This window comes from Panulirus ornatus, chromosome 1 (assembly GCF_036320965.1).
Source record: "Panulirus ornatus isolate Po-2019 chromosome 1, ASM3632096v1, whole genome shotgun sequence".
Lineage (NCBI taxonomy): Eukaryota > Metazoa > Arthropoda > Malacostraca > Decapoda > Palinuridae > Panulirus > Panulirus ornatus.
This window is the reverse complement of record NC_092224.1, coordinates 10301705-10318018: the sequence shown is the minus strand read 5'-3', so window position 1 is coordinate 10318018 and position 16314 is coordinate 10301705. Positions and strand designations below refer to the sequence as shown.

At 43.6% G+C, this 16314-nt stretch overlaps 1 protein-coding gene across 1 annotated transcript in view; it reads left to right on the top strand.

Annotated features, from left to right (window-relative positions):
* The window catches only part of Stacl (SH3 and cysteine-rich domain-containing protein), an 898939-nt gene that overhangs the window by 56408 nt on the left and 826217 nt on the right, over positions 1-16314 (top strand). The window contains exon 4 of the mRNA XM_071674332.1: positions 5262-5426. Coding sequence (XP_071530433.1) covers positions 5262-5426 — 165 coding nt within the window. The remainder of the gene's footprint in view (positions 1-5261; positions 5427-16314) is intronic.

Below are 16314 nucleotides of genomic sequence, written 5' to 3'. Positions count from 1 at the left end.
ACTTTACATTGAGGGTTGGATGCAGCGAGGGAGGACACTGATACGGGTATTATCCAGCAGGAAATAAGGTGAAGGACCTATGTGTGTGTGTGTGTGTGTGTGTGTGTGTGTGTGTGTGTGTGTGTGTGTGTGTGTGTGTGTGTGTGTGTGTGTGTGTGTGGGACTCTGGAGTTGACGTCCCACATAACAAGTCGACAGAGCTCCACTTCAGGAGGATTGTAAAGGAGAGAACCTGTGTGTTGCATAAGGGAAATGCTCAGTACATTCACTAGTGTATCACTGACCTTAAATGGAATATGCATCTCGGGTGTGATTTCATTTTGTAGGTTACGAGGAGCGAGTTTTTACACTCTTGTTGCCCCGTCTCGTGCCTGTGTACACGAGTATATGTGCCATGTCTTTCCCCCTGTACAGACACACACACACACACACACACACACACACACACACACACACACACACACACACACACACAGCCTCAGCCCCGAGGGGAGGATGAACATCTGGGTTGAATAAAGGCTGGCTGCCACGCCCAGGTTTCGAAGCTACGAGGGTCCAACCTCGGACTGGCCCGTGCTGACTGGTCGTCAGTAACGCTAACCACTACACCACGGAGGCCTCTGTGTGTGTGTGTGTGTGTGTGTGTGTAATTATCTATGTGTACTGTACGGGAAGATAGTGTTACAATCTTAGCACTGCTGAACGTTATTAAACATTTTTTGTCAAACGACTTCTTAAGTTTTTTTTTCATGCTGTTTAAACTGCGTCTAAAGTTATTTTATTCCTTTCATTCACCAGAGAACTTCCTTACATCTTCTTTTAGATACGTTCTTGCTTGATTTCATGTTATGTTCTCTGGTTGTTCTCTCCTCACATCTCATGAAGAGCTGTTCACTGCCTACGTTATCGATCTGTATTGATAACTCACAGGTTATGATCATGTCACCCTTCACTCTCCTTTCTTCCAAGTTGGGCAAATATAAAGTCTGTCGCTTTTCCCTTTAACTTGTTCTTCATTATGTACCACCGTTGTAGCTCTCCTCTAGACCTTCTCTATTATATCTTTGTACTACTTTGTAGGCGCAGTGACCAAACTGAAACATAATCTAGGTGAACAGTTTGCTAAGTGGTTTCTTTATCATGAACTTATCTGCAATTCTAGTATGTACTTGCAGACAATTGGTTTCCTGAACTGTGTGGGTAGGAATGATAATTCTTAACCATTGGTATATACAGTGTCTTCCTTCTTATGTATATACAAATACACACCCCAGCCTAAGCCAGGTACCCATCTATCGAAGACCCTCGAGGCGAGGAGGAACACCTGGTATTGGCTGTAAGCCGATAGCCGCGACTAGGATTCGACCCCAGGTGGGTCTGAACGTGAATCATGATATTGGACACTACCTACTACACCACGGAAGCCTCTATGTGTGTGTGTGTGTGTGTGTGCAGATGTTTTGATTTTAAATCAATGTGAATGAATGCGCTTTTGTGTCTATGAGTGTGCATGTGCGAATGTGTGCACATAAGTGTGAGCATATTTATGCGCACATGTGTGCAATTGTTTGTGAATTTGCTTGTTAAAGCACGCACGTGAATGTGACTGCCTCAATAACCTATTTGTTCAGCGAGGACAGTTGTGGGAGCCAGACCAACACTGAGACAACAATATCCTCTCATTTTCCGTAGGTCCTCTGTAAACATTTCAGTAACAACTGAATTCGCCTTTCTGTGATAAGTTCATTCCATTTGTATAGCACAGTCTTGCAACAGAGGGACTTGGGCGAGTCCTCCCTGACTCTTTCTTAGATGTGCAGTTTGCCGTGTTCTGTAGATCAGCAGTTTGTCCCAGCTGTCAAGAATTACATTCGTGACTCGTTACACCCACTCAGGAGGCTGTTAAAGGCTGGAATTGTCGTATCCTCATGTCAAGGGATGGCAGCTTTCTTTGTGTTGTTTCCTAGTAAATGATATTACCGGAGCAGAATCCTGTCCTATTCGTGGCTCTTTCAAGTGGAAGCAAATGTGTCATACGAGGAAAAGAATGAGATTCATTTGAGCTTCTCAGGTGTTTAGAGTTCTGACTCGTCAAGGTGAGAATGTTTCATGAAGAGAGAAAAACGAAAGAAGCAAGATGACTCCAGAGCATCACTGGTGGAGGAAAGGAGGAAGGATCATAATGGTCAGTCTTAGTTTGGCTGGGCTCCACACAAACTGTGGGAAGCAGGAGGCAGTTGCTTGCCATGACTCCAAGCTTTTGTGGTTAGGATACACACAAGAAGCTCTCAGGAACATTGGTCGAAGTAACTCCTTTTCAAACTGATGATCAATGTCTGCTCTTGTGTCACCTTGTGCTATGTTATTGGTATGACAGTGACTTTCTTAGATTTTATTTAGCGTTGCATTTGATTAGTTCTGAAGGCTAAGTAGGTCTCTCTAGATCTTTGTATTCACCGTAAACATATTGGGGAATGATGTGAGTTTCCTTTGAGTGTCATCACTGACCGGGAGTAACCGCGGGGCACGGTGGAACACACAAGTTACTTTCGCCTAGTATGGGAAGGCACTCCTGACGTGCATCGTCTGTTTCCTGTTCATTAAATCTTCGTTTAAACCATCAAAGGAGCCTCCATGTCATCAGTCTGGTGGGGATCAGTTTCAGTTGCCCTTTTTTCACTCCACAAAAGTCGCCCACCCACCTATCCCTATTCCTCTAAGTTAATGGTTAATTTATCATGTCAAGCCAGAAAATATATGGCACATGACCTCGTTTTTCTAACCCCATGCTTCCTTCCACTAAAAGAAGTTTCTCCTTTTCGAGTCCTCACCCGTGTCCAGTTTGCATTGTTTTTTGATTAATTTTTCCAGCACTGACACTGGTCTGTAGTTTAGCGTGTGTACTTGAACCTGAGGACTTCCCTGTAGTTTTGTTTATGGACTGACAATTGGAAATCTTATTCCCCTTCCAGCAGGAGGGAGATTAGTACCTAATTACTCCATTTATATCTCTCAGGAAGGGAGAGACAAGTCTGTAGCTCCCTTCTACTCCCTTGGCACCATTCCCCCTTCCAATGAGGCCCTATAATCACAAACACACTAATCCTGTACTCCCCTCTCCTCTCATCCAGCGTTCCAAAACCCCTTAATTTATTCACTTTGCTTTTCTGAGGACAGTTCATCATGCGCTCTTGCAGTAATAACCTCCACGCTGCAGTGACTGGCCAGTGAGCGCTTCAGTATCACTCTGCTCCACCCAGCAACCGCTTGCCAGATCCCATGTAGGGTAATGTTAAAACTACAACTCTGGAGCAAAAAGTGAGCTGGATTTATTAACATGGTGAGGACAGCGGTACGACCACTGAGCACATCGTTACGAACATTGAGCCCAACGGTGCGACCAGTGACCGCATCGGTACAGTCATTGATCACAACGGTACGACCATTGACCACAACGGTACAATCATTGACCTGTCTCTTGGGCACGACTATGCGACGCTTTGGTGCCATTGTGTGGTCCACTGACCTTCATCTTTGACGCTCGAAAGCTAGACCGTCATGCCCCAGGGTCGTACCGACGGTCGTGCTTAGAGGAATTAAAAGGGACAGTAAACATAAAACTCTTTATCACACGAGTGAGTGTCGGGCAGGGGCTTGGCTGCATCTATTATGCAGGGCTCCTCCGGGAAGCCTTTGTGGCACAGATCCCGGGCTGTGGTGGGTAAATAGTCTCTTGTTTCTGATGATATTCAACGTGGTCGCTCCTGCTGATGCAGTCGCCGTGAATTATTGATGTTTATGATTTAGAACTGTGAAGCCAGAGATTTGGGTGTTGTATATATTTATCAGTCGTTTGGAGGTCCCTCTTTCTCTCTCTCTCTCTCTCTCTCTCTCTCTCTCTCTCTCTCTCTCTCTCTCTCTCTCTCTCTCTCTCTCTCTCTGATTACTTACGGCTTTTCTCTTATATTTTCACACTATCCACGTCCTTCTAAATCGTCGTCTTGTTCTCCCTGAAACTTGTAGATACTCGCTCACCTCAACTCTCATTTGCCCTCTTTTTCAACTCCTGCACTTTTTGACATTCTTCCGTTTTCCCATCTACGTTTTCCAAGTATTTACACTCCTTCCCTTTACGTAACGTTCATGCACCTCTCTTTTTTCTTTTCTCTTTTACTAGGAACTTTACTTCGTCATTCCACGACTGACTTCCTGTCTCGCCTCCCCGCCTCCTACGTTATGCATGGTGCATACTTCTCTCGCACGTGCCAGCACAGCTACCATAGATACCTCCCATTCTTCATCCACTCGCACAGCTTCGCTTACTTTCACCTCTTGCCATTCTACTCTCAGTCTCTCCAGTCTCACACGGCTCTTTTCCAAGCACATTTACTTGCACTAGCCTATTCTCGCCCATTTCCTTTCCTCTTTTCCAAAAATCTCCATAGATATCCACCCTCGCTTCCACAGGGCGATGAACAGACATCTCACAAGCTGCTCCTCACAGCACATTTACAACCAGTTTTTTTTTTTTCATATTAAGATGTAAACCAATAATGCCAGCTATTTAGTTGGGGACAGATAACAGAAAGAAAGACATTTCACTGCCACGAGGACACCAGTCGTCGAGAGCTCTGTGCCTCTAACAAGGTAGTTTGATGTGACGTGTTCCCCATGCGTGCTGGCAGTAAAAGTACAGGAAGCGTTAATGTAACATCATAGGTAATCTGTGTAACATTGCAGGACACTTCCCTCTTGGATATGAAAATGGTTTTATAGTACCACAGTATTAAATGATTCATTTTTGTACTGTCTTACCGACACTGAAAATGGGAGAAGAGGTTTTCGTATTGATATTGTTGGAGAAAATACCTACGAAGTCCAAGTCACCTAGTGTTGTCTTTGAGGATACCTATAAAGATTTCTCTAAGATGAGTAAGATTGGTTCTCAAGTTCTGTCTGGTCTTAAGGAGAATCTGTTAGTTTAGTGGTGTGATGTGTCTGTACAGTTCATATTTCTAACACCTTCGAAGGCAGCATGATGGAGGTAACAGGATTTCAATGAGTTGCATCAGTTCCGCTTTGTATTAACGACCTCATCATTACATCTTACGTAACAAACTGTAACCTTTTCCTCCAAGACAGAGGTGGCACAACTTCTGGAATTTGTATTGGTTTCATTTTGTGTTTTTCGTAATCTGTGTTTACTCAGGATTATCTGTAACATCCGCTAAGACAGGTCTTATTCTTCCCCCCCTGCTCAGTGTCGGCGAGACTACAGCGAAGCGTACCATAGCCACTGTCGAACCCAGAACAACGCCTCCTTGGCTGCCTACTTCGACGCCCACAACGCCTACGTGCAGCAGCTTCACGCCACCAACGGCATGCTCCAGGAGTACAACATCAACACGCTGCCAGCTCTCCTCGAGGTCAGTGTCTGCTTCTCTTAATGTTTCCTTCCGCTTCAGGTACTGGAGGTCCTCTGCCTTGCACAAGTCCATTTGGTCTTGTGAAGTTTACTTATCCTTAGGCATTGGTTACCTTGAATGAGTAAGATGTATATGAAGTACGCAGTGAAATAACATAAGACTTTATAAAGACGTTGGATTTCTTCGAGTTACAGGGTAAACCAAGCTCCCTGTAAGTTGCTGGACATGAGCAACGTTCTATTTAGAAAAACTATATATGTGTAGAGTGAGGTAAACAATAGAACCTGTGCAGGACTAAAGGAGGTGAGGCTTCAGAGGCTCGCACTGCTGTGCTACCTACACAAAAGGAAGGCAAGGTACTGTTTTACTTTTGGTGTCCGAGGACAGGTTTTGAGGCTGTAGTCGGTGTAATTTGGCCTAATGGCCCATGCTAGAGGGTGTGAAGAGCAATAGATGATAAACTTGCAAAGATCTTGTCCAAGACCACCTCAGGAAACTCGTTTGGGGAGGCAAGATTTTTGTAGAGAGTATTTTAAGCAGGGGCGAAAATCCTGGAGGTTGGAGGACGCTCCCTCGCAATATAGAAAAAGTATGACTCGTCAGGTAGTAATTTTTTCAGTTGTTGGTAGATACGTTGTCGGGTAATTTTGCACGATAATGGGGTATCTTCCGCGTATCAGATTTTGATTGTTAATGATGTCTTAAAAGGTGACACCCATATAATCGTTGGCCAGTGACAAGTTTGTCGTTCACTGATACCTTATATCCCCAGTAAACAGTCAGGTTTCGCCTTTGATGGTGGGGGATTCTTTTTCTTGTTCACTTTTGTGCTAGTTCAAGGACGTGAAGGCATTTAATTTGTGTATTACTTTTGTATTGATGACGATAGTGTAGGGAGAGAGTCATATTTGTGTCGCATGTATGCCAAGAATGATTAATGTTTTGTTCAGTGGGAATGATTGTCGATTCAAGGCGACTGGAGGGTGTGTTTAAGGTTAAAAGAGTGACTTAAGACTCCTTTGGGGATGCAAACATCCTGTTGTACGTCAGCCGTTCTTCCAATGTGCATGTAATCTAGTGCTGCATGTTTGGTGTCAGGATGTATGATCTTGAGGTTGAGATTTACTTCTAAGCTGAAGTATGATTTATCTTCTGTGAGATCTTAAGTTCACGATAGACCTTCAAGTGTAAGTAAGACTCGGGGACATTTGACGAGTGGCGAGAAACAGAGAAATGTGGGGATTTTTCCTTTACACGTCAGAGTGGACGAATTGACCCCTGATCCTTATGACCTCAGTTGTCGTTGTTCATGAAAGAGGACTTGATTTATAGAGCGGTTCCCCGAGGACACTAGCCACGAGATCCCAGACAAGGACGCTTCACCCAAGGGTGGCTTCATGGCCAGAGGTAGAGAGTCGAGTATTGAATACCAAGTTGGTGACGGCCTGTTGTTGATGATGATGAACTCTGACATTTTTCCACCAGTTTAGTCAGACTGGAAGAGCCTGTGCACTTGGCATAGATGTCTCTTGAATTATAGAATATTTTCCTCAGTCATAATATGATGTCATCTTATTATATTTAACTAGTACTCCCTTGTTGCTGCTACTCCTGTTGAACTATCCATTATCTACTCCTGATTTAAGTTGTAAATATTCATACTCTTTTATTTTATCTGCTTTTGTCCCTAATTTTGTCCCTTGGCAGTCAGTGAGAACATTGAAGGAACCAGATGGTCACCTTGCGGTACTGTTTCACACTAAGTTGATAATACATGGAACTTCTCGAACAGCGAGGACTTGCGTCTGTGTTAAGGCTCACGTATCTAGCTTCCCCCCTGCTGCTGGTGATTGAAATTCGATCCTCTTTTAGCACGGCGGTGTGGCTCATGGGCCTGATGAATTAGCTTTTGACCCGACCTTTAAGGGTCTGGTCAAAGGCCTTTCTTCATATCCACGGGTCGGCAGTCGTTTCCGAAGGCCGTATCGTCGTTTTCAAAGGCCCCACCGTCATGCCCAAGGGTAGCACCGTCATGCTCCGGAGTCGTTCTGTCGTGATGAAAAGTCGTACTGTGGTGCTCAAGGGTCGTACCGTTGTGTTCAGTGGTCGTATCGTCGTCCTTAAGCAGTTAAACAGCTGGGATAACGCAGCTGATGGGAGACTGGCTAACAAGCCTTGCTTTCACCTAACACTGGGAAAAGCGTCGAGACAGACTACCGAGATTATCAGATAATGTTGGACAGGAATAACCATCAGTTTATTTGGAAAATCATCAGTGATGCTGTAACCTCATCCACTTTAGGGCATTAATTAATCAATTTGATTACCAAAAACATAACGTAGCTATGATTGAGTACAATAAGATTCAAATTTCATGTTGTGTTGGTTGTAAAACACTGATGCTTAAAAGTTTGTCGTGCAGACGAGCACTTGTGGGCTGATTGGGTGATGACATAAGTTAATTTCTGTCATCATATATGATTGTGATGCTGATATTTGATGCAAATCCTCCCCGCGCGATGATTAAGTGTTAATAGGATAATAGTGCAAGGCCGGACATTTGGTGTGACAGTTATGTTGGGAATGAATGTTTATGGCATGAGTATTTGATTTACGGATGATGAAATGAAGGGAATAATAAGTGGTGCGTATTTTTGTGCTTTACGCTATGTAGGGTTTTCATCATGAGGAACCTAGTGTGAACGAAACATTGCTTCAGAATTTGTTTTTTCTATGTTAGCTGCAACGGCACAGACCATGTCGTTAACAAACACTCTCTCTCTCTCTCTCTCTCTCTCTCTCTCTCTCTCTCTCTCTCTCTCTCTCTCTCTCTCTCTCTCTCTCAGGAGAGATACTGGATGATTTCCAGCAGAGGAAAAATCACTTCAGTGAGAGAGAACATGGTTTTAAGGAGAGAATGTCGTGTGTAACGAATCTCTTAGATTGTCTTAAAAGAGTGAGCTCTGCCTCGCACCAGATAGAAGGCTGGATGGATTGTATGTAACTGGACTGCCAGAAAACCTGTAACACTCTACCGCATGGGAAGCTGCTGAAGAAGCTGGACCACGAGTCAGCAATAAGGGAGACGCCCTGTCGGTGGCCTTCTCGAAATGGATGTAGGTCACGCATGCATTGCTGCAAGGCTCTGTTCTGGGACACTTAACTCTTTTTTGGTTTTCGCGAATAACTTGCCAGAAATTGTGGACTTCTCGAATATGTTTACAGATGACGCAAAGGTAATGAAGAAAATGAAGAGCAAGGAGTATTACCTAAACTACAGGGGGGGGAGGTGGACGTAGACAGACTCCAAACTTGGTGCGACACACGGTTGATACAGTTAAGTCTGGGTACATGCTGAGTGATGAGGATGGAACACAGTGAGAGAAGGCTTCAGTATGAGTATTATCCCCTACGAAGTAAGCTAAAGGATGTGTGCATGTGTGAGTGGCACTTTGGGGTTGATATCATCCCTAACCTTTCTCCAGAGTCCCGTATCAGGAGAATGATAAAAGATTAGAATAGCTTTCAAGTATATGGATAAGGAAACCTTTAGCAGTTGTTCACATTCTACATAAGACTAGAACTAGAATAGGCTTCTCGGGTTTGGTCTCCGCCTCTGAAAAAGGAGAGAGTTGATAAAGAAGGTCCAGATGAGGGCAACCAATTTGGTACCAGAATAAAGAGAGCTGAGTTACGGGGGAAGACTAGAGACCATAAATTTGCCCACCACGGGAGAGAGAAGCGTGAGGCTTGATCAACCAAAACTTTTACGTTTCTGAACCAGACTAGTGACGTAGATAGTGGACAGTTCTTCGGAAGATGTGGGGATAGAGCAACCAGAGGACATAACGTACATCTAAGCAGTAAACTTTTTCAACTAGGTGCCACTAAGAACCTTTGTGATATAATAGCAGTGGATTGACGGAACAAGCAGAATGAGGACATGCATGGTAAATACAGGACAGCATACAGAAGTAAAAGGTTCTATGACAGTAGAGAAATTCAAGAGATGTGGCCCCCACGAATGTAAATTCCCTTCCAGCACAGTAATTATAGCTTCATACAAATATACAATTACACACACGGTTTCGTATTTCTCTCATTTTGTACACCGTCTGTTTTCCCACCTTTTATCTCTGACCCCATTTCTCTTCCTACTTCATGTACCCACCTACTGCGCCCTTTCTGTGGTCGTGTCAACGCCTCCTACACTGTTGGTCTCCACTCAGGATGTAGAATTAGTGATCGCGATCTATGTGTCCGAAGCTCATCATTTTAGCATAGAGTCTTCTCTTGCCTCACCTGATGGAGCCTGGGTTCACCTCATCTTCCTTCGGTGCCTCCTCATTGACCACATGCCCCCAGCACTGCATGATCACTTCCCTCGAGCTGGACACTGTATATGTTTTCTGTTTCCGGTAAGTTGTGTGTGAAAATGGAAGATAGATGATGGTTGCGCGTCGTGTTGGTGCGCCACCTGGTTCTGTTGTGAGGAGATATATACCGGGATATATACATATCCCGTGTCTCATATCCTCGATGCAGTGCCTGGCGGATCCAGTCAATTTCCTAAGTCAAAATATACCAGTGTGAGAATTCATCATGTATAATTTAGGCGCTTTAGTATTACTGCTTCTTGGACTACACTAAATGAACCTTCGCTAAATTCCGTGTCGTACCTGCTCAGGTTAGGTGTGGCATTTTAGTGGATTATAAGAAAAGGGGGGTCAGTCTTTCATCTTAGCTAAGGAGGAAGAGTGTTAGAAAGTACTAATGTCCACAGAAGATACATTTGTCTTCACTCACAGGCAGACAGAACAGTTAGTACACGCTTGTAGTGAGGTTAAGAGAAGTACATGTAAGTGTATAGATGCCGTACGATCTTTGTAAGTCATGATTTCCTTGTTATAACCCGTGCGATTGGACCCATCATTCTCTAGTACTTAATGGGTCTTAGGTTATCCCTTACCTAGCCTCCCAGTTCCTCATTGTTTATAACCCGGAGCTTCGACGGGTTAGATCATCTGATCCATTGTTTAGCAAGGCTTTGTCTTAGTCTCAGTACCTCTCGCATTATAGTTAGGCTCAAACTATTTATCTTTCCTAGCTCGTTCTTTGTCATGCCTTTGTGTGTGTGTGTGTGTGTGTATATATATATATATATATATTCAGGCCACGGAACCTTCTTCGTCTGGCCTAGATATCATTTCTGATCTGCATTTCCATTTCCTGTTTCATGTATGTTGTATGTGAAAATTAGATCCAGCTTTCGTAGCGTCTGGCTCTGATGTGTTCCCTCGTTAATGTAAGGCTTCTGGGTCTCGTCAGGGACCTAGTTATTGCTTTTAAGAGATTACCATCGTCTTGGGAACTTTTCCATGTATTTCAGAGCTCATCTGGTGCTTTCACACACACACACACACACACACACACACACACACACACACTCACACACACACTGACTGTAGGAAGGAGAGCGAGGCAGTGAACCCTATATATTTTTCCAAGATTTTGGAGGATTTTCAGCTCATGAAGCCTACCTATTATGTACCCGTAAGGGAGGGTGGGGGTGTACAGTATAAAGGCACCCCTGAGTGGTATATTCATTAGATATTCTGTTTGTGAGTGTTAGAGTTCGTGAGTTTAGCTGGGGTTCGGGAGTAGAAGCTTCCCAGGTTGAAATTGAATGAAGGGAGTGCTGGTGGCAGCCTGAGTGAATCAAGATTTTTGAACTTTCTTTTATGTGTCTCCTTTTAAAGAGACTCAGTGTGTAAGGAATTAAGTGGACAACGCTGTGAAGTAAACAAGCAGATTGCCGAAGGGAAATGAAATTTGTATTTTTACAGTAAACATAAGGCGACACCTTGGCTAATGATTGTCATCAGATTGTAAGCTAATTTACTCTAGTGATCTTCAGTAACTGCCACAGGTATTACGTGAGGGGATACCTTAAAGACTTCTCACACTACTTGAACCAGAAAGGAATGTTATGAATCGCATTACAGGAATGAATCAAAACCAGTCAAGTCAAAACAAGATCAGCGAAGAGAAGACTTTAGTAAAATGCGAGAAAGATGCCAGACATGAAAATACCAGACACAGAAATGTTTAGGAATGCTGTGGGAACTTATGAAGGAGCAAGATCAGAAGATGACACATTTAGATCCAGAATTGAATAAATTGAAGAAGCATTTCAAGGACCATAAAGGGAGTCATGAGACGAGAGAGGAAGAGAGAGACAGTTAAGAGGAGGGGGGTTCAGGAGATACTGAACCAGAGGAAAGAAGATGAAGTCAGTATGAAGGTGAAGTCTGATGTGGCTTCTCTCTAGATGTTCTCACGGCTGTGCGATCAGAGGAAAAATTTGTTGATAAAAATTGGTCAGGATATTACAAGAGCATTACCAGAAAGCATTCAGATTAAGGAAAAGACAGTAGTGCACCCTGAAGTTCCTGGAAAAATATCGAAAGCTGTTCACGTAAAAAAAGGACAAAAACACAGACACACAGACTGATGAAAGTAGAGGGCATCGAACAAAGATTTGTAGCAAACTCGGAGGCAGATTAACAGAGCATTAAGAGTGAGGGAGAGGAACATAGAGACTCAGGGTGACACAAGAGAGAGAGAGAGAGAGAGAGAGAGAGAGAGAGAGAGAGAGAGAGAGAGAGAGAGAGAGAGAGAGAGGTCACACAGGAAATTGAGCGAGGAGGTTGGAAAAAGCGATATGCACTCAGCGTAATCAAGGAAGAGTATGGGCTAGTTGATGGAAGGTTTAGAAAAGCACAGAGAACACAGGACCAGGGCTTGATGGCCAAAAGAGAGATCATGGAGAAAGTGAGAGGCACAGAGATTGACACTGCCTCGCTGATGGATCTAGCTGAAAAGTGGGTGGCCCCAAAATGAAAACTAATAAAGCAGGAGATTGATTGATGTAGATCACCGACCATTTTTGGATTGGAAGAAAGTCATACACCATATTAGAAAGAAGAGGAAAAGGAGGAGGAAATATGTATTGAAAGCTTGCTGGCCATGGGACTGCCAGAGATAATTTCCATGATAAAGGAAAGATAAGATAGAAAGCTACAACCATAACGTTAGGGGTGGAATGCAGTGGGATGTTCATCAAGTGTGATAAGATCTGAGGAGGAGAGGAAGAAAAGTAAATGATACACTCAGAAGACAAAGGACGGCAGAAACCGTATACATGGCGAGAGGATGATGCAGGAAAACTAGAACTACAGAGAGGACAGGAGTGTTGGAAGATGGATATGTCACACTGAAAGTATTGTCTTCAGATGTTGATGGGTTAACGGTTACTGGTGAAGAAATGGAGTTCAGTGATCACATAAAGTGCAGTTGATATTATTGCAGTCGTAGAAACTAAGCTTGCCTAAGAGATCATCTCTCACCTGTTCTGTTCAGTAGGGAACTTGAGAGGAAGAAAGGAAAGAGAAGGAAAAGGAAGGGAAGGATTAGCTTTCTTCATAAAAGAGGGCCTTAAGTTTCAAGAAATAGTGGAGGATGGCCCATTCAGACAATATACAATGGGGTTAGTTGACTGAAGGGAAGAGCATAGTAATGTTATCATCCTCCAAAGAATTGTGATGAAGCGGAGCGAATGCACAACGACAACAATGAAATGACAAAATGGTTCATGAAGCAGTGAAACACTCGCTTCTTAGAGATGGTAAAATAATGATAATGGGGCATTTAGTTATTAAGAGATGGACTGGGGAAATATGGATTCCCATGGTGATAAGGAGTCTTGGATACACGAGTTTAGTATTAGAGTGCATATAGAAAACTTTCCTGTTTACCAGCATGTCACAGAGCATACTAGGATGGCTGAGACTCATTACTAGACCATATCTTCACTCCTACTAGTATGGATATTGAGAACATTATATCCGATATACCATTTGGAAGGTCATCATGTAATGCTGAAGTCTGAATATGTCGTAAAAAAGGACATTGAAAGAGCAGGGACCGGAAACAGGCGCAGACTTACAGACTGGTTTTACTAACGAGTGTGGTGTGTAAGGCTCTGGAAAAGATTATTATTGGAAAGCAAGCGGATGACTTTCTATGGAAGAGAAATTCCTAGGTGAGGTACAGGATGGTTTTAGGGAAAGGAGGCCATGTGAAACTAACCTCCTAGAGTATTACGAGAGAGTGAGCTCAGTCCTGGACAAAAGGGAAGGCTGGCTGAGCTGTCTGTATGGGGACTTGCAGAAGGCATTGGACACTGCACCACATAAGAGGCTGATGATGAAGCTGGATCACCAAGCAGGAGTAAGAGGGGAAACTATTTCGTTTGATAGATTATCTTCGCGGGAGGAAACAGAGGACACATGTCAGAGGAGCCTTTACCAGATGGGTTAAAGTGAGCAGCGGAGTGCCACAGGATTCGGTTCCGGTTCTTCTTGAATTGTATTACTGACCCGACTGAAGGTATGGACTACCTGAATATGTTTGCAGATGACGCAAAGGTTTCACGAGGAAAGTGAAAAGCGAGGAGGATTGCATCAGCTTAGGAGGCTACCTAAACAGACCCCAAAGTTGGTCTGAAACGTGGTTGGTGAAATTCACCCCGAGCAAATGTGTTTTAATGAGGATGGGACAGAGCGAAAGATTGCCTCTGTATGAGTGTTACCTAACAAAGCTTCAGGATTCTGTGTGTGAGGACTTAGGAGTTGACATTATCCTTCACATGTCGCCAGAGTCCCATATTAGGAGAATAGCTAAGGAGGCAACCTTTCATCTGGTAAACATCAGAATAGTTTTCAAGGAAAAATTATCGAGTTATTCCTTCCTTACATAAGGCCAAAACAAGAATATGCTTCTCTGTTTAGGTTTCCACAACTAAAGAAGCACATAAAACCTAGTAGCCCAGAGGAGGGCAACAAATATTGTACCAGAAGCAGGAGAACTGAACTACAGGGAAGAGAGAAGACCGAGTGATGACTTGATCACAGTCTTTTTAAGTGAATTGAGATCGACGTAGTGGAGAGCAGACAGTACATTGAGAGAAGGGAAGAGCAACCAGAGGACATAACATGAGATTAAGAGACTCGTAACTAAGGATGTATTGAAGTACTTTCATACGTATTAGAGTGGCGGAGGAATAGATCAGATTGACTGAGGACGTGGTTAATGTAGACGGCATACATGAATCTATGGAGGATTTATGATAATAGAGCGTTCAAGAGACGGAGCCCCACGTGAGTAAAATTCCTTCCCTCTTCAGTACAAATAAGTACAAACACACACACACACACACACACACACACACACACACACACACAGACTGACACTCTCATGACTCTGCCTCACACTAAGCATGAGGGAAGAACACTCACACATCCTCATCACGATCATTCGCATCATATCTGTCATTTCTTGAAATTCTTTACCTGCTCGTTTGCTGCTCATTTTTCAGCCTCTCCAATTACTCTGTGAGCTTCCGGTAACAGAATTCAGACTCGTGTGTGTGTGTGTGTGTGTGTGTGTGTGTGTGTGTGTGTGTGTGTGTGTGTGTGTGTGTGTGTGTGTGTAATATGTGTGTGTGTGTGTGTGTGTAATATGTGTGTGTGTGTGTGTGTGTGTGTGTGTGTGTGGTCTTTGTCATCTCATCCCAGTTGACAGTCTGGGCTGGCGGAGGGTGGTGGGGGGGGTGGGGGGGGGGGGAGTGTTACTGCAACAGCTTTCAGTACAACGTAAAAAAAAAAATCGACTAATTAGAAATTCTTCACATTCCATACAGCGTGTATCATGATGTAAAATGTTGGACAAAGTGAATTGAAACACGTAACCTCATGTTCCTGGTGGGTAATTAAATATCATTTGGAACTCGGCAGGTTCGTGTCGTGATTTTGTGTGTGTGTGTGTGTGTGTGTGTGTGTGTGTGTGTGTGTGTGTGTGTGTGTGTGTGTGTGTGTGTGAAAAACTGATTATTGAAGTCATGCAGCCAGGCAGCTGATGATGTACTGCTAAAAAAATTGCATATTTTTTTTTGAGGGGGGAGGTGAGTCATAAAAGTAACTAGTTTATTAATCACAAAAGAGCATAAGATCAAGGTGAGGCTGGATACTTCTAAGTCGTTTTTAATCTTTTTTTTTTCCGCGTAAGTGACGTATGTCTACATAGTGCAGGAAGCTTTACAGAACATATTTAATGCTGGTGGTAAGTTGAACATTAGGTGGTGTCGAGTTTTATATATATATATGTCTGATTTACAGTAATTTTGTGGTCGACGTACATTATGTGTTTGTTATGGTAAACAGAGTGATGAACATTATCACGTTGGTTGGGGTACAGTAATAGAGCAGTTGACGTACACGTAACTATAGGGAAAATGTATTTTTTTTGCATGCTTACCTGGGCACTAGTTTATGGATTGTATGTGACAGTCACAGTAGGTGTTGAGGAATACATTTGTGTCTGCTTGTACGAGCACTGGTTGGTACAAGGTGAGGGACGTCGGTCGGTGGAGTTGAGGGAGGGGGATCTTCATGGCAGGGTGTGGCATGGTGAGGACCCTACTGGTGCTAGTATTCGTCATGGTGTTGACACCAGGTGATCGCTCCTCTGGCTCTTGAGGATATTCTTACCGACTCGCAGGTTCACACTGGTGGGAGGGTCGGGGTATAAGTCAGTGTCATGGTGTTGACACTAGGGTGACCGCAGCTAGTTCAGGTCTACAGTTAACCTCTGCTACCTCAAGGGCGCCACTGACATGGTCGACCCCATCGAGGTGTGTGTGTGTGTGTGTGTGTGTGTGTGTGTGTGTGTGAGGGACTATTATGCTCGTGGAGCACCATTCCTCACCCACTTTAAAATCGTATGTGTCTGTACCTCCTAATATTTTCAGTATTTCCTCTCGTTTAGT